This window comes from Schistocerca nitens, chromosome 7 (assembly GCF_023898315.1).
Source record: "Schistocerca nitens isolate TAMUIC-IGC-003100 chromosome 7, iqSchNite1.1, whole genome shotgun sequence".
In the NCBI taxonomy this organism is placed as follows: Eukaryota; Metazoa; Arthropoda; class Insecta; order Orthoptera; family Acrididae; genus Schistocerca; species Schistocerca nitens.
In genome coordinates, this window is record NC_064620.1 from 374,813,904 (window position 1) to 374,840,056 (window position 26,153).

The following is a 26,153-nucleotide window of genomic DNA, read 5'->3' on the forward strand; positions in this document are numbered from 1 at the left end:
GCGTCGTTGGTACAACGGGACAGCGGTGTCAGAACGAGGAAGTAATTTATGACTAAGCCTGCTGTGAAGATTTAATACCGTTGGATACGACTTAGTCCGTGTCCGTGACTTAGTTCTTTGGCTAGAATCATGCTGTTTTTTTATGGAATAAGAACCAGAAAGCTCCCCCAAGATGCACAGTTTATATCACTTGACATCACCAACCTTTATTCAAACATACCCATACAAGAAGCTCTAACAGTAATACAAAAGAACCTTATGCAACACAAGAAATTTTCATACACAGAGATTGTCGAATTTATGGAACTCCTTCAGTCAACCCTAAGTTACAACTACTTTACCTTTAATGACAACATTTATAAGCAACCAGATGGCCTAGCAATGGGATCATGTATATCCGATACCATAGCTGACATATACATAAATCACTTAGAACAAAAATTGACAGCCAAGAACCCTGCCTAAGGAAAATAGAATTTTATAGGAGATATGTAGATAACACACTACTGTTAGTGAAAGGAGATACCAAAGAAATCACAGACATTCTTAATCGTTTCAATAATCTAAATGAGAAAATCACATTTACAGTGGAACATGAGCAAAATAAAAGTATCAACTTTCTGGACCTAAATATTACAAGACACAACAACACATGCACATTCAAAATTTATAGGAAAAACACAATGACTGACACCACAATCCCTGCAACCTCATGTCACCCAAATATTCATAAACAGGCAGCTTACAGGTCAATGCTGCATAGGGCAACAAAAATACCATTGAACCAAGAAAATATGCAACAAGAAATAAACACAGTGAAGAAGATTGCAGTTGCCAATAGTTACAATGCTTCTATGGTTGACACAATCTTAGACAAAATGAAGAGAAACCTAGGCACAAACTGCACCACAGAAGAAAAAGAGAAAAACAAATACATATCTAGCATTCCATACATAGGCAATGTATCACAGAAGATTGCAAATATTTTCAAAAATCACAGAATAAAAATTGGGTTTTCTACATCCAATAAACTACACCAAAAACTAATACATAATATAAAGTGTAATCATGATCCATATTCAGACTCTGGAATATACAAGGTAACATGCCAGGAATGCTCCAAGTTCTACATAGGACAAACAGGCCGAAATATCAACACCAGGTACACAGAGCACATTATTCCCCTGCGGGTTCGGGGGTCAGAATCGGCCCGCGGTTTTCCTGCCTGTCGTAAGAGGCGACTAAAAGGAGTCTCCAACGTTTCGGCCTTATGTGATGGTCCCCTGTCGGGTTTGACCTCCATATCTCAAAATTTTTCCGAAGAGCGAGCCGATTGGGGAAGGGCGCCTTACTTGGTGCATTGTGTCCATCTTGCGTTGAGAACTTTCGCCAGCTTTTTCGTCGTTGCGTTGCAGTCCTGCCCGCTCTACATCTCATGGGCATGGATACGCTCCTTCGTGCACTTTCTGCCAAGCGATGTGCAGGGCCACTTTCTGCACTGACGGCGACCATGGACCACATGTCACCTAACATCCAGCACGGTAGCCAGTCCGTTGTGGTGGGGCCGCCATGTACCCTCTTGGTTGTAGCCCCCTGACAACACAGGGATCGCTCTACTGATGCCTGCGCCGTAAACTCCCCACGTATGCCAAGGAGTAGATGCCCATCTCCCTGGGGCATCAGGACTCCCGGCAATGGCCATCCTGCCAGGTGGCCTTTGCTGTGGCTGGGTGGCGCCCGTGGGGAGGGCCCTTGGTCGGAGTAGGTGGCATCAGGGTGGATGACACGCAATGAAGCGTGGCACATCTTCTCTTGCTGGTGGCCAGCCACCAGCAGTCTCTAAGCGTTCGAGGGCCCATTTTAAAGGTAACGTTTATGACCCCAAATCGTTCCCCTCCCTCGCCACACCATGGGAGGAACGAAAGGCATTGAATGAAAGTGAGACGTATTCGCCCAGATATCTTGTCTGTACCAGAGCTGATGGGGAATCTTTTATATCCGTGAAACCTCAGTTCTTTGTCGAACATTTAGAGGACAAGTTCGGGGAGGTGGAGGGCTTGTCCAAGATGCGGTCAGGGTCAGTCTTAATAAAAACGGCATCCTCTGCCCAGTCACGAGCCTTGCTCGCTTGTACGAAGTTGGGGGATGTTTCTGTTACTATCACCCCCCATAAAAGCTTAAATATGGTCCAGGGAATTATTTTTCACCGCGATCTCCTTTTACAGTCCGATGACGAGCTGCGCGCCAACTTAGGGCGACGAGGTGTACATTTCGTCCGGCGTGTTCATCGGGGTCCGAGGGAGAATCAGGTAGCTACCGGTGCCTTCATCTTGGCCTTCGAAGGTGATATCTTACCAGAGAAGGTCAAGGTGATGGTCTACCGGTGTGACGTCAAACCCTACATCCCTCCCCCGATGCGGTGCTTTAAGTGCTGGAAGTTCGGTCACATGTCCTCTCGCTGTACTTCTAGCCTCACATGTCGAGATTGTGGACGCCCATCTCATCCCGATACTCCATGTGCTCCGCCTCCCGTCTGTGTCAACTGTGGAGAGCCTCATTCCCCTTGCTCGCCGGACTGCAGTGTCTTACAGAAAGAACGCAAAATATGGAATATAAGACCCTGGACCGACTGACTTACACTGAGGCTAAGCGGAAATTTGAACGGCTACATCCCGTGCGCATGATGTCATCTTATGCCTCCACTGTCACTCCTGCTCCAGCTCCTTCAGCTGCAAGTTATACAGTCAGCTCTCAGAATCAGAGGACCTCACCTGCCCCCTTGTCAATGGGGGCCCCTTCTCTCGCTGTTGCTCCCACGCCATCTACCTCGGGAGCAGCACCCACTAAACCATCGGGGACACCAGTCCCCACTTCTAAGCCGGAGAAGCGTAAGTCTTCTTCGGCTTCTCTCGCTCGGAAGGGATCCCTTGGGTCACTCCCTTCCCAGGTTCCTACCAGCGGCACAGCAGACACCAGCCAGTGGCTGAAGAAGCCACAGGTCGCTGGTCGACGGGCTTCGCGATCCTCTTCGGTCCCAGAGACTGACTCCAATAAGCCCTCTCACCAACGGCAACCAAAGGAACAGCGAGAGAAAACGACTTTGAAGACCCGTAAGTCCAAGACACCTGCGGTGGCACCTACTCCACCGCTACCTAAAAGCTCTGCATCTGAGGATGAAGTGGAGATCCTTGCGTCCGCTGAGGACCTCGATCTCGCCGATCCCTCAGACGCAATGGATAGCACTTGCACGGGTGCTCCATCGGATGCGGTAGGTGACCCAGCGGCGTAATCTGCCTTCCCCGTCCCGTCACGCCTTTCTCCGCAATGGACAATACCATCCTCCAGTGGAACTGCAGCGGTTTCTTCCACCATCTAGCTGAGCTCCGCCAACTTATCAGCCTTCACCCTTTCTTCTGCATTGCTCTCCAGGAAACTTAGTTTCCAGCAATGCGAACCCCCGCCCTCCGTGGCTATCGGGGTTATTATAAGAACCGGGCAGCTTATGAAAGGGTGTCTGGTGGCGTCTGCATGTATGTCCTTCACACTCTGCACAGCGAGTCTGTCCCTCTCCAGTCACCTTTAGAGGCTGTCGCTGTACGGGTGTGGACGCCACAGGCTGTTACCGTCTGCAGTCTTTACCTTCCACCGGATGGTGATGTCTCGCAGCATGTCCTGGCTGCACTGGTAGCCCAGTTGCCGCCTCCTTTCTTGCTATTGGGCGACTTCAACGCCCATAACCCTCTGTGGGGTGGGTCAGTGGCAACAGGTCGAGGCGCCATCGTTGAGCATTTATTGTTGCAGCTCGATCTCTCGCTGTTAAATGATGGTGCCTACACACACTTCAGTGTGGCGCATGGCACCTACTCCGCCATTGACCTTTCAATCTGTAGCCCTAGCCTCTTACCGTCTGTCCAATGGAGTGTGCATGACGACCTGTGTGGTAGTGACCACTTTCCGATCTTTCTGTCACTACCACAGCGTCACTCTTCTGGGCGCCCTAGCGGATGGGCTATGAATAAGGCTGACTGGGACTTGTTCTCCTCCACTGCCGCTCTTGAGCCTCTCTCTAATGATGACATTGATGCGGTGGTTCAATCGGTCACCACCGGCATCGTTACTGCCGCCGAATCTGCCATTCCCCGCTCCTCCGGGTCCCCTCGGCGGCGGACTGTGCCTTGGTGGTCGCCTGTGATCGCTGCAGTGATTGCAGATCGCCGGCGGGCGCTACAGCGTCACAAGCAACATCCCTGCATTGAACACCTGATCACCTTCAAACGGCTGCGTGCGCGGGCCCGCCGCCTTATTCGCCAAAGCAAGCAGGAGTGCTGGGAGCGGTATGTGTCCACCATTGGCCTCCATGTCACTCCATCGCAGGTCTGGGCCAAGATTCGACGCGTCTACGGCTATCTGACACCTGTCAGCGTCCCTGCGCTCTCACTGAATGGAGCAGTTTGTACTGACTCCGACGTCATTGCAAACCACTTAGCAGAGCATTTTGCTATGAGTTCCGCTTCTGCGAATTACCCTCAGGCCTTCCGCTCCATTAAAGAGCGGATGGAACGTCGGAGCCTTTCTTTTCGCACCCTCATTTCTGAATCCTACAACGCTCCATTCAGTAAGTGGGAATTTCACAGTGCCCTTGCCGCTTGCCCTGATACCGCTCCCGGGCCAGATAGCATCCACTGTCAGATGCTGAAACACCTTTCAGTGGACTGCAAGCGACGCCTCCTCGACCTGTACAACCGTCTCTGGGTCGAGGGTGAGTTTCCGTCGCAATGGCGGGAGAGCATTGTCATCCCCGTTTGGAAACCGGGCAAGAGCCCTTTGGAGGTGGACAGCTACCGCCCCATTAGCCTCACCAACGTTCTTTGCAACCTTCTCGAACGGATGGTGAGCCGGCGCTTGCATTGGGTACTGGAGTCTCGGGGCCTTCTGGCTCCGTCTCAGGGTGGGTTCCGTAAAGGCCGCTCCGCCGCCAACAATCTGGTGAGCCTGGAGTCGGCCATCCGTACTGCCTTTGCCCGCCGTCAGCACCTGGTCGCTGTCTTTTTCGACATGCGGAAGGCGTACGATACGACATGGCGTCATCACATCATTTCTACGCTTCATGGATGGGGTCTACGGGGCCCTCTGCCGATCTTTATCCGCAATTTCCTGTCGTATCGTACCTTCCGCGTGCAAGTCGCAGCCTCATATAGTTCCTCCCACGTCCAGGAGAACGGCGTGCCACAGGGTTCTGTTTTAAGTGTCTGCCTGTTTTTAATAGCCACTAACGGCCTCGCTGCGGCCGTGTGAAATTCTGTCTCCGCTTCCCTGTATGCTGACGACTTCTGTCTTTCCTACAGCTCTATTGGCATTGCAGCTGCTGAACGTCAGCTACAGGGCGCAATCCGCAAGGCGCAGTCTTGGGCTGCAGCGCATGGTTTTCAGTTTTCGGCTGCCAAGACCCGCGTTATGCATTTCTGCCGGCGCCGAACGGTCCATCCTGAGCCGCGGCTTTCTCTTGACAACGAACTTCTTGCTGTGGTGGAGACCCACAGGTTTTTGGGGGTGGTTTTCGATGCCCGGTTGACTTGGCTGCCTCATATCCGGCAGCTTAAACAGACGTGTTGGCGGCATCTAAACGCTCTGAGATGCTTGAGCCACACCCGCTGGGGCGCCGACCGATCTACCCTGTTGCGGCTCTACCAGGCGTTAATCCAGTCCCGTCTGGATTATGGGAGCCTGGCTTATGGCTCAGCATCCCCATCTGCGTTACGGGTGCCGGCCGAAGTGGCCGTGCGGTTAAAGGCGCTGCAGCCTGGAACCGCGAGACCGCTACGGTCGCAGGTTCGAATCCTGCCTCGGGCATGGATGTTTGTGATGTCATTAGGTTAGTTAGGTTTAACTAGTTCTAAGTTCTAGGGGACTAATGACCTCAGCAGTTGAGTCCCATAGTGCTCAGAACCATTTGAACCATTTGCGTTACGGGTGCTGGACCCAATTCTCCACAGCGGGATACGCCTTGCCACTGGTGCTTTCCGCACCAGCCCTGTGGACAGCATACTAGTGGAGGCAGGTGTCCCTCCACTGCGGTTACGACGCCAACGTTTGCTAGCCGCTTATGCTGCCCATGTTCTAAGCTTGCCCGGGCATCCAAACTATCGTCTCCTGTTCCCGCGATCGGTCGTCCATCTGCCAGGACGTCGGCCCCGGTCTGGTTGTACAATCGCGGTCCGCGTCAAAGAGCTTCTCTCCGGGCTTAGGGTTTTCACTGTTCCACCTCCTTTCCGGGCCACTTTGCATACACCCCCATGGTGTGTTCCTCGCCCTTGCCTTCGGCTCGACTTGGCACAGGGCCCGAAGGACTCAGTCCCTCCAGAGGCCTTCCGCCGCCGCTTTTATTCCATCCTGGCCACGTATCAGGGCTCTGGCATTGTTTACACTGACGGTTCGATGGTTGCTGGTCGTGTCGGGTATGCGCTCACTCTAGGGGACCGTTCCGAACAACGTTCCTTGCAGGATGGCTGCAGCGTTTACACTGCTGAGCTGGTCGCCATCTTTCGTGCCCTAGAGTATATCCGCTCCTGCTCAGGTGAGTCCTTCGTTATCTGTAGCGATTCCCTGAGCGGTTTACGAGCTCTCGACCAGTGTTTCCCACGTTCTCGTCTGGTGATGGCTATCCAAGAGTCTCTGCATACTCTTGCCCGTTGCGGCCGCTCTGTGGTCTTTGTGTGGACCCCCGGTCATGTCGGTATCCCGGGTAATCAACATGTTGACCGCCTGGCGAAAGAGGCCACCAGTAAGCCATCTCTGGACGTTGGCCTCCCAGAGACTGATTTGCGGGCAGTCTTCCGCCGCAAAATTTTGGCGCTATGGGACGATGAATGGCGCGAACTGACAACGCGCAATAAACTCCGTGCTGTCAAGGAGACGACGGCTGTGTGGCGGTCATCCCTGCGAGCCACTCGCAGGGACTCAGTAGTTCTTTGCCGGCTCCGCATTGGCCACTCCCGGCTGACACACAGTTATTTACTGCGCCGGGAGGACCCTCCTCTATGTCGCTGTGGGGCGGCTTTGACGGTGGCCCACATTTTGATGGCCTGCCCCCTTTTAGCTGTGGTCAGGCAGACATTTGCGCTGCCTGATACGCTCCCTGCCCTTTTAACAGACGACTCCGCTATGGCTGACTTAGTTTTACGTTTTATTCGGGCAGGGGGATTTTATCATTTAATCTGAGTGTTTCTGTTTTATTTTATTGTTTTGTGTTGATTCTGGCCTTTGGCCTATGATTTTAAACTGATTTTTTACTGTGTTTCTAAGTGGTTGGCTTTTCCTTTTTTATTTCTATGGTCGGCCAACCACCGTCACACTCTGTGTGGTTTTAGTTCGTTTTGTCTTGTCTTTGTCTCAGTTTCTCTTGTTCTGTATCGTCTGTGATCTCTTCTGTTCCTCGTTTTTATTCTCTGTGGGTGTTCTTTGTATTTGGAAAAAGGGACCGATGACCGTAGCAGTCTGGTCCCTTTAATCCCCCAAACCAACCAACCAACAGAGCACATTAGAGCATACACCCACAACAAACACACTACATCAGCAATAGCAACACACATACATAATACAGGACACCCATTTGGAAAAATAGAGCAAAATGTCAAAGTACTCCACCGACTAGATAAAGGACATAAAATGGATTTGCTTGAAGAACTGGAGATATATTCACATTACAGAAAATATGAAGATAAATGATTAAATGAAAAACTTGAAAGTGAATCAGTGAATTTCTTCAGATGTTTCGATAATATACTTAAATAAAAATAGTAAAACATAGAAATAAGCACAATTGTAAAATCAGTATAAGTAATTCATGAGCCAAATTGTAAAGATAAATTAACCTCTGTACAAAAGCATATCGTAATCTGTGGAAGACCTATAATGTTATCTCTGTGAACTACCTATAAGAAGATCTTTGTAACTGTTTTGTTTATATAAGATATTTTCGATGTGTAAAATGTACAAGTTGTGTGTGATGTTAAGTGTGTGTGACTCTCTACACAAATGGACCATTAGAAAATTGTAAGTACAAATTGTTCTCAAACTTTAGCCACTAACCTCACAGAAAATATTGATACCCAACTAAAAATCGCGTTTCTTATGTATTACAGTAAAAGTCAACAAAATGAAGCAGACTCACTCACACTGACAACATCAAAAGAAATGGCTTAACATACATCATAAAAACGCACTTGAAAATGGGAATTATTTCTCGAAACGCGTCGTGCAAATAGTAAAATAAAGAAAATCGTGACTGGTAGCAGAAGATTTATTTATTTATAAACAAACCTATTGGCTTTTACATAGTCTGAGGTTTTGTCGGCAGGTTTATCAACTCGACAAGACTTGTAAGCATCAGTGTGAACTTCAGTCAGCGTAATAACATTCTTCAAACGCAGTCTGTTCTCTACAGGCAATTATGTACACCAGTATTTCGGCCAGTCTTGGAGTATGGTATCGAAGCGGCTACACGAGTGACCGACCAGGTCACTTTGAACATTCAGTGAAATACTGTTTTGTCATTGGTTTGTTCGTTGTACCAAAGAGCGCGGTTTCTAACATGTAGCTGGTGTCAGATCACTTTGTTTTCAACATTTTTAGGTAGGTTGGAACTTAAATAGTGGCAACACTGCTGTGGAGACACTATGCAATGGAATATACTATTGTCGCTGGTAGTACACGTTGTTGACATACCTACCTAACCGCCGAGCAAATGGACTCTCCCGTCCCACGTCACCATCGTGCGCACAATCGAGGAAACACAGGCACTTGTGAGCAGGCTGTCTAACATAAAGGTGTCACTGTTTTCGAAACAGGAACAACGGAGTTGGATCAAGATTGAATTTGCCAAAGGTCGTACAGCATGACAGTGTCATTACCTGCGACCATCTTTGCGGAAGAAGCGGCGACACTTTCTGCGCAACCCACCCATCATTTCGCTCGGCAATGCGCGGGCGCATACAGCGCAAGCTGTGGCTGCTCAGTTTGGTCGATGGGACTGGGAAGTACTGTACCTTCCACCATACTCCCAGGAGTTAAATCCTTGTGACTTTGATTTGATTTCGAAGATGAAGGAACCACTTCGTGGCGTTCGCTTCGGAGCTGTTCCAGAGGTTCGACAGGCAGTAGACCACTCTATTAGCACCATCAACAGAACAGGCTCTGCTAACGGTATACTACACCTTCCACATCGTTGGCAACGGGTTCTAGACAGTGCTGGTGACTATTTTGAAGGGCAGTAACAGGTGAAAACATGTACCTCTTTCGTATCGGTTGTGACTTAATAGTTGCCACAATTTAAGTTCCAACACTCGTATGTTGCGATTCGCCGATGCAGCGTAAGGAATGACACTAATGAGTGTATAATTAAAGAAGCAGCTTAGCACTGTTTATTTATTAATTTCACTGTTCTGCTTTATTTTCTTTGGATTGTAAGGCTGATACTGTTAACGCGAAGTACATTTGCAGAATGGAGATATTCTTCTGTAGGAGGGCATTGGTTATCGCTCCGCTGTGCAGCACTTCGCGTTCGGGCATTAAGCGGGCGCAGTGAGGCGGAGCGAGTGACAAGCTGTACTTTCAGAAGATCATAACTTCGTACAGTGGGAGTAATGGCTCGAATTTTCTGTAGGACTCTGTCGCTGGGGCTGATATCTTGCACGTCTGCTTTTTTCTCCTTAAAGTACAAGGTCGAGTTCGTGATGTTTCCTAGTTAGCGTTTAACTGTCCCTGTTAATACATATCGATGAAACGAATGTCGCAGTAATTCGGTACAGCTCTATCGAATGGGCACTCCGCTTTAAAAATCATTTTGTTTTGAAGAAGAAATCGACGCTTTCCATCGGCACTGAGCGGCGGGTGAAAGACCAATTGCTAATGGCTGTCGAAATACTGGAGAAAATGGACATGAGGACTTTTAGGAGGAACACGCTATATATACTATATATAAGTTGCAGGTTTGGGAGATAAACCTCATGTACTCTATATTTTAATTATCTGTTCACGTTGTGTGCGTACACTGAAACACACAGTTTCATTGTTGTTGTTGTTCTCTTGGATTCGGAGCATTCAAAATCTATGTAGCTACCGCCAGCAAACACATTTAAAATCCACGCTACTCCCAGAATACGAATGCCTGCGGAGGCATTTGTCGGCCAGGGTCCATTAGCAGATTGGAGGCGTTAGACTAAAAATGTTTGGGAGGGAGAAGGGAGGCGTGGCAAATGCTAAAATTGACATCGTGTAGCGTCACCAATGAACTACAACGCGGACGAATAAGCGATACTTGCTGTTATGCAATCGAATTTATGAGAGCGTGACTCCACATGAAATACAATCTTCCCTTACGATCGCGAACATAAGATGAATACCTCCATGTACTGCGTGCAGAAGGGAGCAAGTACGAGTGGCGACCCAAGTTGTGTGCGTTCCGCAACCTGCTATTCATAGGTAGCACTTCAAGCAGTGACACACACACACTCTGGACTACAGATCACGGGTGAGTTCTAGTTCAGTCTGTAAGGAGACGGCAGACGTGCTTAGATTTGACGAAGAGCCGTAACCAGTTATTACCCAGCTACCATCCTCTGTGTGGTAGACATTTTCCGCCGAGACAACAGCTTTGCAAGAAGAATAGCGTTCACTTCCGAAGGAGGTCGTACACACAGTTTTAACACGAAATCATGTTACTGTACAGCTGCTCGGGAAATCATCTTCGACATTAATAATATCTCTTACAGACTGCTGGCACGTATCCTTTAAAGGAGGGGTAGAGCACAAATTCTTTGTCTGGAACAGTTTTTCTGTTCACCCTCCGTACATTATTTATGCCGCGTCACTGCTGCACATGTAGCTAAGTTTCATTGTACTCATCGCACAACTTGTTGAGTGGTTGTATTTCTCGTTTCTCCCCAGTATGCGCAAACATAGTTCCTTTCGCGTCACTCTCAATACATTTCCAGGTGAATATCTGGCTAGTACCCAAGTCGCGCATCAGTAAAAAACTTTCCCACACTTAGAGATGAATAACACTACCCGTAGATAGTTAGTTAAAATTGCTCTGAGCACTATGGGACTTACCATCTGAGGTCATCAGTCCCCTAGACTTAGAACTACTTAAACCTAACTAACCTAAGGACATCACACACATCCATGCCCGAGGCAGCATTCGAACATGCGACCGTGGCGGTCGCGCGGTTCCGGACTGAAGCGCCTGGAACAGCTCGGCCACAGCGGCCGGCTTAGATAGTTGGGATACACATTCTGTCCCGGCGGGTAACGGGGTGGCGACAGGAAGTGCATCCGGCCACCCGTTAAATTTAACCGTGCCAAATCAATTAATAACCTTGCCGTCCCTGTGCAGAAGCCGGACAGAGGCACAAGAAAGAGGAGAGTGAAAGCGAGCCAGACCCTATGTTTAGCTGGTTATGTTCGACGCGAATTTTGCGTGACCATTAAATCAACTAAGTAAAGCCCCATAGTGCCAGTAATTTTTTGACATAAACTACGCCACGGAAATAGCACTGCAATAAAATAGTCACCTGCAATGTTATCAAAACTGAAATCTAAAGCCACATGTTTTAACTTTTGCTGATGTACAGAGGGCGTCAATGAAATTTTATCCTAACAAATGCAGTATAGCAGTAAGTTTGAACTAAGACAATGGTGAAAAAGAAAACAAAACTAAACTCATAACTCTTTTTTCCCAAGTTACATAGTTTACTGCAAATGCTAGACGTTCTTGCTTCCACCATCAATATAAAGTTGACGTAGTAGAAGAAATGATAGCCGGCCGGTGTGGCCGTGCGGTTCTAGGCGCTACAGTCTGGAACCGAGCAACCGCTACGGTCGCAGGTTCGAATCCTGCCTCGGGCATGGATGTGTGTGATGTCGTTAGGTTAGTTAGGTTTAATTAGTTCTAAGTTCTAGGCGACTGATGACCTCAGATGTTGTCCCATAGTGCTCAGAGCCATTTGAACCATTTGAAGAAATGATTGTCGCGACCACAAAAATTCTTGCGTCCAACTTTTCTTAGGTGTTGACGTGTGTCATGTTCAGTGTCGCAAATACGGCGATCTGGGGTTACTCCCGGCGACCACCACGTCCAAACCACAAGCAGCGAACACTTCATTAAAAATATCTCCAGGCTCCCAGAGACGAATGCGGCGGAGCTCAATCCTATCGAATCGTCGTCCTTATCCTGTTGAATCCTCGCCCTGGAGGAGACGAGCTTCTTCTAACACTATGGGCAGTTCCACTTGCAATATTTGTCAGTAACTGTGTCCATATAACCGGTGTAGTAGAATGAAGGTTCCAATCATCAAGGACTGTTTCCACTTGCTGAACATGTACATGAATGTGACAGGGATTTTCGTACGAATTTGTGGGCGCTAAATACTGCTTTTCTGGTAGATGTAGCCTAAATTGTAACAGTTTGAAATGAGGGAAATTCGCATTGTTAGTTACTGGCACTGCCATAACGCCCAGGTACAAAAATTTGTTCGCCTTGAATAATAAGCTTTTATTTTCTGTGCGTACTAATGTTAACGATTTTCTTTTGCGATAGCCCAAACAAGCCGATGAGTGACAACTAGTTCGTGAACTGTTACTATGATGGTAGTTAAGGCGTTGTTTCGAAATGCTGGAGTACCTCCATCAAATTACAAAGTCCATACTGATCTTCGCCGTCCTGTATCGGCGTTTTTGGGGCGCAAAACGTGCCAGCGCATCTCAAGCGATGGCCCAAACCCTTTAGATGTTCGTTTCTCGCAGCCTCCTGTTCGAACAGTGTTCAGCAAGCCCACGCACCATCATCCGCTGCTCGGGTAAGCAACCAGTTAGCTGTTCGTGTATCTTGTCGTGGTGACCGCAGCTCTGTTGGACAAAACCGTACTGCTAAAAACCCCCAAAAGCGTACCAGATAATTCCCGCACGCCCTTCGCTGTCGTTTTATGGTGCATTTCCGACATAAGGTTGTTAGGAAAATTTTGCCTTATTCGGCGTCTCGTAATCTGCTCTAATCTTAGTTTCATTTTGTATTTGTCCACTGTATATGTTGTACATAAGTTGCTTGTTGTACACCCACAAATAGTTAAGATCTCCGCCCAACTAGTAAGTTTTTGTTAGGAAAATTTTGCCTTATTCGGCGTCTCGTAATCTGCTCTAATCTTAGTTTCATTTTGTATTTGTCCACTGTATATGTTGTACATAAGTTGCTTGTTGTACACCCACAAATAGTTAAGGTCCCCGCCCAACTAGTAAGTTTTTACTGTTTAATCTCGCTGTAAATTCAGTCTGTATTAGGTTGCACATTCACGTCAGAGGAACATTTTCCCCCTCCATAACATGACATTTGAGATCAGACCATGTTTGCTGCTATGGTAAACGTAAAACGCTCATTTTTGCCACCAAATTCATGACTGTGAAGATTATTTCTGTTCCAACTTGCGCTAAGATGATATCGCTATATCTACCGTTGAATTTGTTTTCTGTTAGCTAAGCATGAGACATAAGCAAATGCAGTTGGGTGCGTAGTTGGCGGGCTGTTTTCCAGCGTATGTAAATAAATTAGGTGCAGTGTTATATTTCCAAAACATGAAAGTTGTGTAGAAACAGGTACAATATTTTATGGTAAAATAATTTTTATGCCAGGTACAGAAACAATTCAGCCTTTTAGAGTGATAATACTTGCTCCTGCTGAGCAGCACATCGATGTAGTTATTTATTTATTTACTTACTTAGTCATTCGCTCATTCATCCATAGACAATCTCTCTTGTTGCATACGTAGTCTTAAACACGATATATGCTATACAGTCCGCCTCCGTAGCGTAGCGGTAGCATTAGCGCCTACTACGCAAGGGCCCCTGGTTCGATTCCCGGCAGGGGACTGGGTGATGTGTGTCCATCATAATTGAGTCGCAAGTCGCCGATGTGGCGTCACCTATAAAGGACTTGCAATACGGCGGCCAAACTCCCCCGAATGGGGCCTCCCGGCCAACAATGCCATACGATCATTTGCGTTTTATGCTATATACTGCGCCGGCCGGAGTGGCCGAGCGGTTCTAGGCGCTACAGTCTGGAACCGCGCGACCGCTACGGTCGCAGGTTCGAATCCTGCCTCGGGCATGGATGTGTGTGATGTCCTTACGTTAGTTAGGTTTAAGTAGTCCTAAGTCTAGGGGACTGATGACCTGAGCAGTTAAGTCCCATAGTGCTCAGAGCCATTTGAACCATTTTTTTGCCATACACTGCCGAAAAAAAGTACACCCTTCTAGAGGTTTCCAGTTCACTCAAGATTTATTTTTTGTGGCAACAGTGCGTATGGACTAAGTAATGACGTTTACAGATCAATAGCAGAAGCGGTTCCGAGGTATCAGCTATCTACCCATGCTGAAACACGCATATTAATACAGTATGTACTGTAGCCTTCATGGGCGGCGTGCAGGCGCTGTCTGTGGCATTAAGTCGATCTTACAGATGGCGAATAGTGTCCTGGAATACGTTATGCCACGCCTGTTCACGTAGTTTTGTGAGAATTGTTGACTGAGAGTCACTTCTCATCCCGTAATTTACCACAGGTGCTCGATCGGAGACAATTACGGAGATCTTGCTGGCCAGGGAAGTTGTTGCACCTCTTGCGGAGCATTTTGGGTTCCGCGAGCAGTTTGTGCGGGCGAGCATTATCCTGGTGGAAGAACACGTTACCTTCCTGTTGCAAGAACAACGGTGAAAGAACGGCTCTAAAACATTCTGCACGTACCGAGTGCTAGTTAGCGTCCCGTCCAGAAACACCATGGTCGTAGCTCACCGCGCCCCAGGTCTGGTGCTGGGTCAGTGTGTCGTGGACGAATGCACTTTACGAGAAAGCGTTCACCAGGTCTACGTCGTACGCGCAAACGACCATCACTTGCGTGCAGACACTGTGCTTTCATCGCCGAAGACCGTGGCGCGCCATTCTATCTTCCAAGTGATGCTCTGACGGCACCAGTCGAGCCGTGCACGTCGATACTGTGGCCTAAGTGGAAGACGGGCTTCAGTTGAGCATGACGTAGTCCTACTGCTAATAACCGGTTTGCAACAGTTTGTGTTGAGACATTTGGGCTCACAAACCCTCTTATCTGTACTGTGGTAGCTGTAAGATCTGCCACTGCTGGCGGGCGTGTGCGCTGCGTGGACGTCCAGAACCTCGTCCACGGTTGTGAAAATATTCACGTGACCACTGATAGCACCATCCCGCCAACCGAGAGGCCACAATTTGACCCCTTTCAAACTCGCTCATTTGGCGGTAGGGAACACGAGTGCGCCTCCGTGGCATGCGTGCCTGCTTGCTTCACGCGTTTGCACCACACTGAGCCTTCTGGCTGTGATCATTCTCTATTAAAGGATAGACATAGATGGTGCTCTGGTAGCTATGCCACTATGATGTCTGTTGGCGGGCGACGTGGAAACCATTAACGGTACATCTACTATCCCCCAAGTGGCGTACGCCGTCATCGGATCAAAATCGACGCCGTCTTTCCAGGAGTGCCATTTCCTTCCGTCACTGTATTTATATGTACAATATTATGAAAACATACCTTAATACACTTGCGTATACTTGAAGTATACATAAAAAATCCAAGATTTCACCAACATACCCTAAGTAAGATAAAACTACAGTTAAAACACACGTGGATGTCCACAGCAATCCCCTCAGTAGTTAGCCATATTATACAAAATTTGAAAAAATAATGTAGCATAATGACTGAATCACAATCGGCCACATTGTATTTTTACCGCTCAGAAATTTTCATTTTACTATCTGGTGTGTTGCAGACCATAACCGGCGCGATGAGCACGCTGACGCCGCCCATCCAGCTCGAGAATCCCTCCAACCAGCACCGGGTCGACTACATCCAGGACGTCGCCTCGCAGCATGACTTCGACTACCCGCCGGTGCGTACATTTCCCTGTAGACCAGCAGAGAGAGACAGAGAGAGAGAGAGAGAGAGAGAGAGAGAGAGAGAGAGAGAGAGAGCTGCGTGCAACATCAACAAAAGTAAATCTAGGCCCTTCGAATGTAGTAGAGTGAAATCAGGCGATGCTGAGAGAATTAGATGGAAAAATGGGACACCTAAAGTAGTGGAGCAGTTTTGCTATTCGGGCAACAAAATAAATGACGATGGTCAAAGTACAGAGTATATAAAATGCAGTCTAGCAAAGACAACAAAGCGTCACCGAAAAATTAGTTAACATGTAATATAAATTTAAGTGTTAGGAAGTCTTTATTGAAAGTATTTGCTAAGAGGATAGCCTTGTAAGGAAGTGAAACATTGCAGAACTTATTCTGAGATGAAGGGGTTTATACAAGCGTGGAGAGCTGCATCAGTCGGTCTTCGGACTGAAGGCTACTACTACTGCCACGGTCATTAGTGTACTACCATTAGTTATGCAGCACAAACAAAACTAAAAAGTTGACTTCACTAAAGTACTCGGTAATTCACAAATAAAAACAAGGGTATCACGTGCAGTTCATAACAGGAAAAAATAATTTCTATGTAGTGACATTTGCAAATTTGTGTAGGACTCGAATCAAGACTCCACACTTACAAGGGAAGCTCCCTATCGCACCCCCCTCGGATTTAGTTATAAGTTGGCACAGGTATAGGCCTTGAAAAACTAAACACATATCAATCGAGAAAACAGGAAGAAGTTGTGTGGAACTATGAAAAATTTAAGCAAAATATACAAACTGAGTAGTCCATGTGCAAGCTAGGCAACATCAAGGAGAGCGTGAACTTACGAGCCCCGTGGTCCCGTGGTTAGCGTGAGCAGCTACGGAAGGAGAGGTCCTTGGTTCAAGTCTTCCCTTGAGTAAAAAGTTTAATTTTTTTGTTTTCAGACAATTATCAAAGTTCAGGCACTCACACATAATCAACTTCACTGTCCAAAATTCCAGGACATGTTCAGATTTGCTTGGACATATGCAGGATTTGACGGTCTACACACGGAAACATTTGAAAACGTAAAAAACATATGTTTTGACGGAGCACAGGGAAAACTGTGCGACTGTGAAACTGTTGCATTCATTTGATGCAGTTTATGTGACAAACTCTTATGTTTTCATCACTTTTTTGGGAGTGATTATAACATCCACAAGAAAACCTAAATCGGGCAAAGGTAGAACAATCTTTTTACCTATTCGCCAAGCGTGCAAGTTTTGTGGGTCGACAACATATTCCTGTCATGTGACGCACATGACGTCACCAGTGTCGTATAGAATATATCAGACGTGTTTTCCTGTGGAGGAATCGGTTGACCTATGACCTTGCGATCAAATGTTTTCGGTTCCTATTGGAGGGGCACGTCCTTTAGTCTACTAATCGCACGGTTTTGCGGTGCGGTCGCAAAACACAAACACTGAACTTATTACAGTGAACAGAGACGTCAATGAACGAACGGACAGATCGTAACTTTGCGAAAATAAAGGAAGTAAAATTTTCAGTCGAGGGAAGACTTGAACCAAGAACCTGTCCTTCCGCAGCTACTCATGCTAACCACGGGACCACCGCGCTCGTGAGTTCACATGCTCCTTGATGTTGCCTATGTTACGCATGGACTACTCAGTTTGTATATTTGATTAATTTTTTTCATAGTTCCACACAACTTCTTCCTGTTTTCTCGATTGATCTGTGTTCAGTTTTTCAAGGCCTATCCACTGTGCCAACTTATAACTAAATCTGAGGGGGGTGCGATGGGGAGGTTCCCTTGTTAGGGCGAGCAGCCGCCTTAGTTAGCCATTAGCCTCTCAAGTTTGAATTAGACTTTCGTGGCACTGACTGTTTATTCATTAGAAGGAAATACAGTACGAAATACACATCTAGTTAAATGTGACAAGCTCAGATATACTTGGGCTTAATATTAGCGCGAATCTACACGTAATACAGGCCGTGAAAGCTTTCCGGCGAAATACTTCAAAAATAGTCCTGCAAAAGGAGTCCTCATTTCTTCTGTTTTGTTGAGCCAATGAAGCTACTCGCATTTCGTAATTGCAGCTTTGCGTGGTAAGTGTCCCAACATCTTCGAATATTATGATGTTAGTTGCAGTCCGATAAAAATTGACAGTTTGCACTACATGTCTTTTAGGTGGTTTCCTCCAATCAGAGCGCTCAGCGTCACGCCCGAACGATTCGGCGTTCCCAAACAGTCACAACAATTAGCTCAATTCAAATTCCTTGTCGGGCTTTCCTTCTTGATGTTGTTGGCTCGTGAATGCTGGGTCTGGCCCTTTTATTTCGTATTCCGTAACACATGATTACACACCGCGCGCGCGTTCACACACACACACACACACACACACACACACACACACACACACACACACACACACACACACACACACGGTAACCAAATGCACGCGTGTCATACACAGCACTGCTCAAACACTACCATCATTCCTCAGAAGGCGCGGTTCAACGTCATTTATACAGTTATTATAATCAATCACAGAGATTGGCTTGCATTAGATAACCTTCGCACGACTTTGCGTGAAGCCAAACTTTTTAAGGCTGTCAATTAATCGTTGTGACGGAGACACGATAGTCGTAAATATAACAACTTCCTGAAGTGTAATGGCGCGGTGTAGTGGTTTGCGTACAAACCTAACGAATGGAAGTGGGAGGTACGAATGTCGTCAAATGCAGCAAAACTTTTATTTTTCTGGACCTAATCAGAAGACTTGTATTTTTTTCAATGAATTGGTTTAAATGTAATTTTTTTATTTCTTATGCTTTGCTGCGTCATTTTCGTCATTGTATTGACTTTCTTAATTGCTCTCATTTTTCTTCCCATCCTTCCTTTTTGTTTGGTATCTGCTTGTGTTCCCTATAATTTGCAGCCAAGTGCCAAACAGGAATGCTCATAGGTTTGTAACACGGAATCGCGTGTAGCCAGTTGTGAAGATACTTTCAGGTAACGAGTGGCAGCGAGAAATGACGGTTTGCTTTTACCGCTAAACCAGAAATTTTTCTGTGGAAGAGTGCTATACAAACAAACGTATTGTGAATTTTTTTCTCTCTCATTTGCTCATAGGCGCCAGCCTTAAACGCCATGCACAAAAAGATCGTGATTTTAGTTCTACCTCAGGGGCTTGTTGACCGCTGTTTTCTCAGATACATTGTACGTCACGAGGTTATGATTAGGTTAGGACATGGACTAACGGCATTTGTGAGGTGACCCGCCGTGTTTGTCTGTAGCGGATGTGGCAACATTCCGGCAGCAAGTGATAGACGTCAATTACCAAATAATTTTAATCGGATTATAGTTATTTGTGTGGATCATAACTGCGATCATTGAATTGGAACGTATCAGTGAAATATGGCGACGAATCAATGGTCCCCCCCCCCCCCCCAGGGGATCCACAACTCTTTTGTGGATACGTGCGTAGCGAGCACGGGACCCCGAGCTGATGTGGCCTTCCTTCCTTTCCGGGCTGCATACCTTCCCTTTCCGCATCCTTCCCCATCCCCCATCTTCGCCCCCCCCCCCCTCACCTCTGGCTCTTTCTTTCCCTTTCTCCCCTTCTGGGGTTCTGGTTTGTGCCTACGTCCGGAGACGGACGCTTGTAAATATACTACATTCTTCGCCTTCCTTGCTTGTAAGTCTTCATCCTTCCTTGTCCTTCTCTTTTCCTTACCTCTTCTCTCTACCCTTTTCTCCGCTGCGGCGTTTGAGACCTCACTTCTTTCCTTTCCCTTTCTCTTTTTTCCTCCCTGTGCGTGTCTGAAGGCCGACCCACGCACTTCCATGCGTAGCCGGTGACGGGGTAACGCGTAATTCCCCGCCCCGGGTAGACAGGACACGTACGTACCCCCTGGTAACGGCCAGGCCCAGGGAGGAGTGATTGATTACCCGAGCTGATACCTTCCGAAAGTGCCGATTGGTCCCTCCGTCCGTTTGTCGGGAGGTGTGACCTGAGGTGTGAACAATCACCTAAGGCGGGAGTGCCCTCAGAGAGGGCCCCCACAAGGGAGGAGCGCGCCATCGGAGACGCCGGTAATCATGGGGGATTCTTCCGCAATGGTTTCCTCACCTTCCACTATGTCTGCTCACAAGCGTAAGTTCACTGAGTCTCAGCCACAGACAGTTCTTCCATTGTTGCCACAGTTCCTTGTTGTTTCTCGGTCTGACGAAGGTCACGACTTCTCCACGGTCAACCCTTTCGTTATTCAGAAAGGTGTCGACGCAATTGCAGGTCCTGTAAAGTCTTGTTCCAGATTACGGAATGGCACCCTGTTGTTAGAAACACACAGTGCCCTCCAGGCACAAAAATTGCTGCGTACTTCTCTGCTCCACACCTTCCCTGTCCGGGTGGAACCGCACCGTACCTTAAATTCCTCGCGTGGAGTCGTTTATACACGCTCCCTCGATGGATTGTCTGACGAAGAAATTCAGCATTACCTGTCTGACCAGGGCGTAACGGCTGTTCATAGAGTTATGAAAAGGGTTGACACGAACATCATTCCAACCCGCACTGTCTTCTTGACATTTGACAAAGTTCAACTCCCATCGAAAATCAAAGCCGGCTATGAGATAATTTCCGTTCGCACTTACGTCCCAAAACCTACGCGTTGCTATCGATGCCAGCGGTTCAATCACACCAGCCAGTCCTGTTCCAATCCGGCCAAATGTGTTACGTGTGGCAAGGATGCCCATGAGGGTGCTTGTCCACCTCCATCCCCTCGCTGCATCAACTGTATGGGTGACCACGCTGCTTCCTCTCGAGATTGCCCCGTTTTTAAGGACGAAAAACTCATCCAGGAAATAAGAGTGAAGGAAAAGGTGTCGACCTTTGCTGCTCGAAAATTATTCGCCAGTCGACAGCCCACCGTGCCTCAGAAAGGAAAATACAGCGCTGTCCTTGCTTCTCATCGGCCAACAAAGGAGGCGGCCACGCAGACTTGCGACCTCACCTTTAGTACCACGGTCGTCAGATCGGCCAGTGCGAAGATCGCCCGTTCAACCTCACCACTTTCGCCTGCCCACTCTATGGCTCACCCTTCATTGGGTTCTGCTAAATCTCGAGCCCAAAAGTCAGACGCCGAGTCTTCGAAAAAAGAGCATACTCGTGAAGAGTTTTTACGTACGGCAACTTCCCAACCATCGGTTCCTCCTTCCTGTAAACATCATACTTCCAAGAAGGCTACAAAGAAACCCAGTTCCTCTCCTTCTCCGCCAAGGCATGTCCCATCTACAGCACCACCTGGCGGAAGTCGCCCTCGGCCGTCTTCTGTGTCGCCGAGGCGCACTGCTGGCGGCCGATCAACCGGCCGGTCGCTGGTGGCAGGAGCTGCTCCTGACCAATCTATGGATCAGGATCTTCTGCCTTCGGCTGAATGCCATTCCATGCTGTCGGTCGCAAGCTCAGAGCAGTCGTTGAGTTGACAGCGACCTTGGTCACATTCCTCCATTTTCTGTTCACCCTATGTCCATTATCCACTGGAATATCCGCGGCGTTGGAGCCAATCGGGATGAATTGTCGATCCTCTTACGATCCTACTCGCCTGTCATCTTCTGTCTTCAGGAAACAAAGCTGCGTCCCCAAGACCGCTTTGTTCTCCCTCATTTTCAGTCCGTCCGATATGATCTCCCCTCTGTTGAAGGCACTCCAGCACATGGAGGACTCATGATTCTTCTCCATGAAACTCTCCATTATCACCCAATCCATTTAAACACTTCCTTCCAAGGCGTCGCCGTCCGTCTTTCCCTTTCCGGATACACGTTCTCTCTTTGTACTGTATACATTCCATCGTCCACACCAATGGCACGAGCTGATCTCCTTCATCTTCTTGGTCAGCTTCCACCCCCATATTTGCTGGTTGGGGACTTCAATGCCCACCACCCGCTTTGGGGATCTCCACATCCTTGTCCACGTGGCTCACTATTGCTAGACGTCTTCCACCAAGCAGATCTAGTTTGCCTCAACACTGGGGTCCCTACATTTTTGTCTGCCTCCACGACAAATTTATCTCATTTGGACCTTGCGGTCGGTACTGTTCCGCTAGCTCGGCGCTTCGAATGGCTCGCCCTTGATGATACACACTCGAGTGACCACTTTCCATGTGTCCTTAGACTGCAGCCTCAACAGCCATATATGCGCCCGCGACGCTGGAAGTTTGCCCAAGCCGATTGGACACTTTTTTCGTCTCTAGCGACATTCGATAACAGTCCCTTTCCCAGCGTCGACGATGAGGTCACACATATTACCGACGTTATTCTTGCAGCTGCGGAACATTCAATACCACGCACCTCCGAATTGCCCCGGCGCCCCCCAGTTCCTTGGTGGAACGAGGCATGCCGTGATGCACTACGTGAGCGGCGACGTGCTCTTCGCATTTTCCGCCACCATCCTACTTTGGCCAACTGTATCCGCTATAAGCAGCTCCGAGCGCGATGCCGTCGTGTCATCCGCGATAGCAAGAAGGCAAGCTGGAAATACTTTATTAGCTAATTTAACACCTTCACTCCCTCCTCGGAAGTTTGGAGTCGGCTTCGACGGTTCTCAGGCGCGCCTAGTTTCTCCCCGGTCTCTGGGCTCACTGTCGCGCATGACACATTAGTGGACCCCGTCGCAATTTCTAACTCGTTGGGTCAGCACTTTGCCGAGATTTCGAGCTCTTCAAATTACCCGCCAGCGTTTCTCCCGAAGAAACGTGCAGCGGAAGTGCGACATCTTGCTTTCTCCTCTCAAAATCGCGAAAGCTACAATACTTTTTTCTCCTTGCGGGAACTCCAACATGCACTCTCTTCTTCTCGCTCCTCCGCCCCAGGACCGGATGGTATCCACGTCCAAATGTTGCTGCATTTATCAACCCATAGTCTGCGTTACCTCCTTCGCCTTTATAATCGAATTTGGACCGACAGTACTTTTCCCAGACGATGGCGGGAAGCTATCGTCGTTCCTGTTCCGAAACCTGGAAAGGACAAACATCTCCCCTCTAGCTATCGCCCCATTTCTCTCACGAGTAGTGTCTGTAAGGTTTTGGAGCGTGTGGTGAATTACCGTTTAGCGTGGTGGCTGGAATCCCGCAGTCTTTTAACACCTGCCCAATGCGGATTCCGAAAGCATCGTTCTGCAGTTGACCATCTTGTTGCTCTCTCCACTTATATCATGAACAATTTTCTCCGGAAACGCCAAACGGTAGCAACCTTTTTTGATCTGGAGAGAGCATACGATACCTGTTGGAGGACAGGCATCCTCCGCACACTGTTCTCTTGGGGCTTTCGAGGCCGGCTGCCCCTTTTTCTTCGCGAATTTATGGCGGAGCGAACATTTAGGGTGCGGGTGAACACTACCCTCTCCCGCACTTTCTCCCAAGAAAACGGGGTACCCCAGGGCTTCGTGCTGAGTGTTGTACTGTTTGCCATCGCTATAAATCCAATTATGGATTGACTCCTTCCTGATGTCTCGGGCTCCCTCTTTGTGGATGATTTTGCGATCTACTACAGCTCTCAACGGACCAGCCTTCTTGAACGACGTCTTCAAGGATGTCTCGATCGCCTCCACTCTTGGAGCATCGAAACAGGCTTCCGTTTCTCTCCCAGTAAGACCGTTTGTGTTAATTTTTGGCGACGTAAGGAGTTTCTTCCGCCCTCCTTACATCTAGGACCTGTCAACCTTCCGTTTTCGGACGTCGCTAAATTCTTGGGTCTTATGTTTGACAGAAAACTGTACTGGTCCTCTCACGTTTCCTATCTTTCGGCTCGCTGTCTGCGATCGCTTAACACCCTCCGTGTCCTGAATGGTACCTCCTGGGGAGCGGACCGAGCGGTCCTTCTCCGCCTCTATCGCGCCTTAGTGCGCTCGAAATTGGATTATGGAAGCATAGTCTACTCCTCTGCTCGGCCGTCTATTCTTCGGCGTCTCGACTCTATCCACCACCGTGGATTACGTTTAGTGTCTGGAGCTTTTTACACTAGCCCTGTGGAAAGCCTTTATGCTGAGACTGCTGAACCTCCGCTGTCCAATCGGCGAGCAGTCTTTCTAAGTCGTTACGCTAGCCATCTATCTTCCATGCCTGCTAATCCGGCCCATGACCTTTTTTTCGACGCCTCCTTTGATGTAGGGTATGCAGGCCGCTCCTCCTCCCTACTACCCCCGGGAGTCCGCTTCCGTCAACTGCTCCATTCTCTTTCCTTCCGCTTTCCTAAAACCTTCTTGACAACTTGGGGTACAGCACCGCCTTGGCTCCGTCCCCGGATCTGCCTGCTCCGTGACCTTTGTCGATTTCCCAAGGATGGTACCCCTACACTTGTTTATCGTCGGGCATTTGCTGCTCTATGTGCACAAATGACGGACGCCACATTTATTTACACCGACGGCTCGAAAACATCGTTAGGTGTAGGGAGTGCCTATATTGTTGGCGACACCCCAAATCAATTTCGGCTTCCCGACCAGTGTTCGGTGTATACTGCGGAGCTTTACGCTGTTCTCCAGGCTGTCCACTACATCCGCCGCCATCGGCGGATACAGTACGTTATCTGCTCAGATTCTCTCAGCTCTCTCCTCAGTCTCCAAGCTCTTTACCCTGTGCACTCTCTGGTCCACCGGATTCAGGACTGTCTGCGCTTGCTCCACCTGGGGGCGTCTCGGTGGCGTTCCTCTGGCTCCCGGGACACGCTGGTATCTGTGGGAATGAGGCGGCCGATATAGCGGCCAAGGCTGCAGTCTCTCTTCCTCGGCCAGCTATTCAGTCGCTTCCCTTTACCGATCTACGGAGCGGTTTATGTCGAAAAGTTGCTCATTTATGGCATGCGCATTGGTCAACACTTCCCCATAATAAATTGCGGGAAGTGAAAGCCCTTCCTTGCGCTTGGACCTATTCCTCCCGAACGCGTCGTCGGGAGGAGGTAATTTTAGCCAGACTCCGGATAGGGCACTGTCTTTTTAGCCATCGACATCTTTTAAGGGGCGATCCTCCCCCACTCTGTCCCCACTGCTCTCAGCTGTGGACGGTAAGACACCTTTTAATTGAATGCCCCTATTTTAATCCGTTACGCTCCCGTCTACAGCTATCGCCTGATCTATCGTCGATTTTAGCAGATGACACGCGCTCAGCCGACCGCGTTCTCCAGTTTATTAGTGACAGTGAAATGACGTCAGTCATTTGAAGGCTTTTTTGGGGACAACCAACCCCTTTCTGTAGTGGATTTTTAAGCATTCCTTCTGCTTTTAGTTTCTCCAATTTTATGACTTAGTTCCCATTGCTGCTGGTTTTCAATTTCGGTTTTTTACTGTTTCCTAAGTCACGGGCTGGGCGCTAATGACCATAGCAGTTTTGCGCCCTAAAACCAAAAAAAAAAAAAAAAGAATCAATGGTCAAAGATTTTTGTGGCTGAAGACGCATTCCTTTTGTGTGCCACACTAAGGTGAAGTGTAAAGGTTCAAATGGCTCTGAGCACTATGGGACTTAACATCTATGGTCATCAGTCCCCTAGAACTTAGAACTACTTAAACCTAACTAACCTAAGGACATCACACAACACCCAGTCATCACGAGGCAGAGAAAATCCCTGACCGCGCTGGGAATCGAACCCGGGCTACCGCACGACCACGAGCTGCGAACTAAGTCACTTTCGCATCTAGTATTATATTCTCGAAAGCCACTGCTATTTTCGAGCTGTGATTGATTGTTGACAACAGAGGTCGTCGTTTTGTATTCAGTCCGAAGACAGGTTTTATGCATCTCGTCACACTAGTCCATCCCTTAAGTCTCTTCGTCACAGCATCTATTTAACGTGTTACTTTTTGCCCTCCCCCCTTAATGGCTCAGGACTCAATATGTCTGCTATAAACTGATCTCACCTTTTAGGCAGAGTGTACAATGAATTTTTTTTTTCCTATTTTGATTCAGTGCCTCTTCATTAGTTACTCGATCTACCCATTTAAAAAAAACTACTATTCTCTTCCTGTCTTACTGTTTATCACTCACGTTTCACTTGCATAGGAGTCTGCAGTCAAACAAATACCTTCAACGAAGATTTTGCTTTCTTTGCTATTTGCAGTCCGCATTTTATTTCTTCTCATTGTAAGTTATTTTGCCCAAAGAGCAAAGCTCAATTACTACTTTTAGTGTTCCATTTCGTA

At 48.0% G+C, this 26,153-nt stretch overlaps 1 protein-coding gene across 1 annotated transcript in view; it reads left to right on the forward strand.

Annotated features, from left to right (window-relative positions):
* Positions 1–26,153, forward strand: part of LOC126194806 (guanine nucleotide-binding protein G(s) subunit alpha) — a 412,531-nt gene that overhangs the window by 203,513 nt on the left and 182,865 nt on the right. The window contains exon 4 of the mRNA XM_049933120.1: positions 15,845–15,964. Coding sequence (XP_049789077.1) covers positions 15,845–15,964 — 120 coding nt within the window. The remainder of the gene's footprint in view (positions 1–15,844; positions 15,965–26,153) is intronic.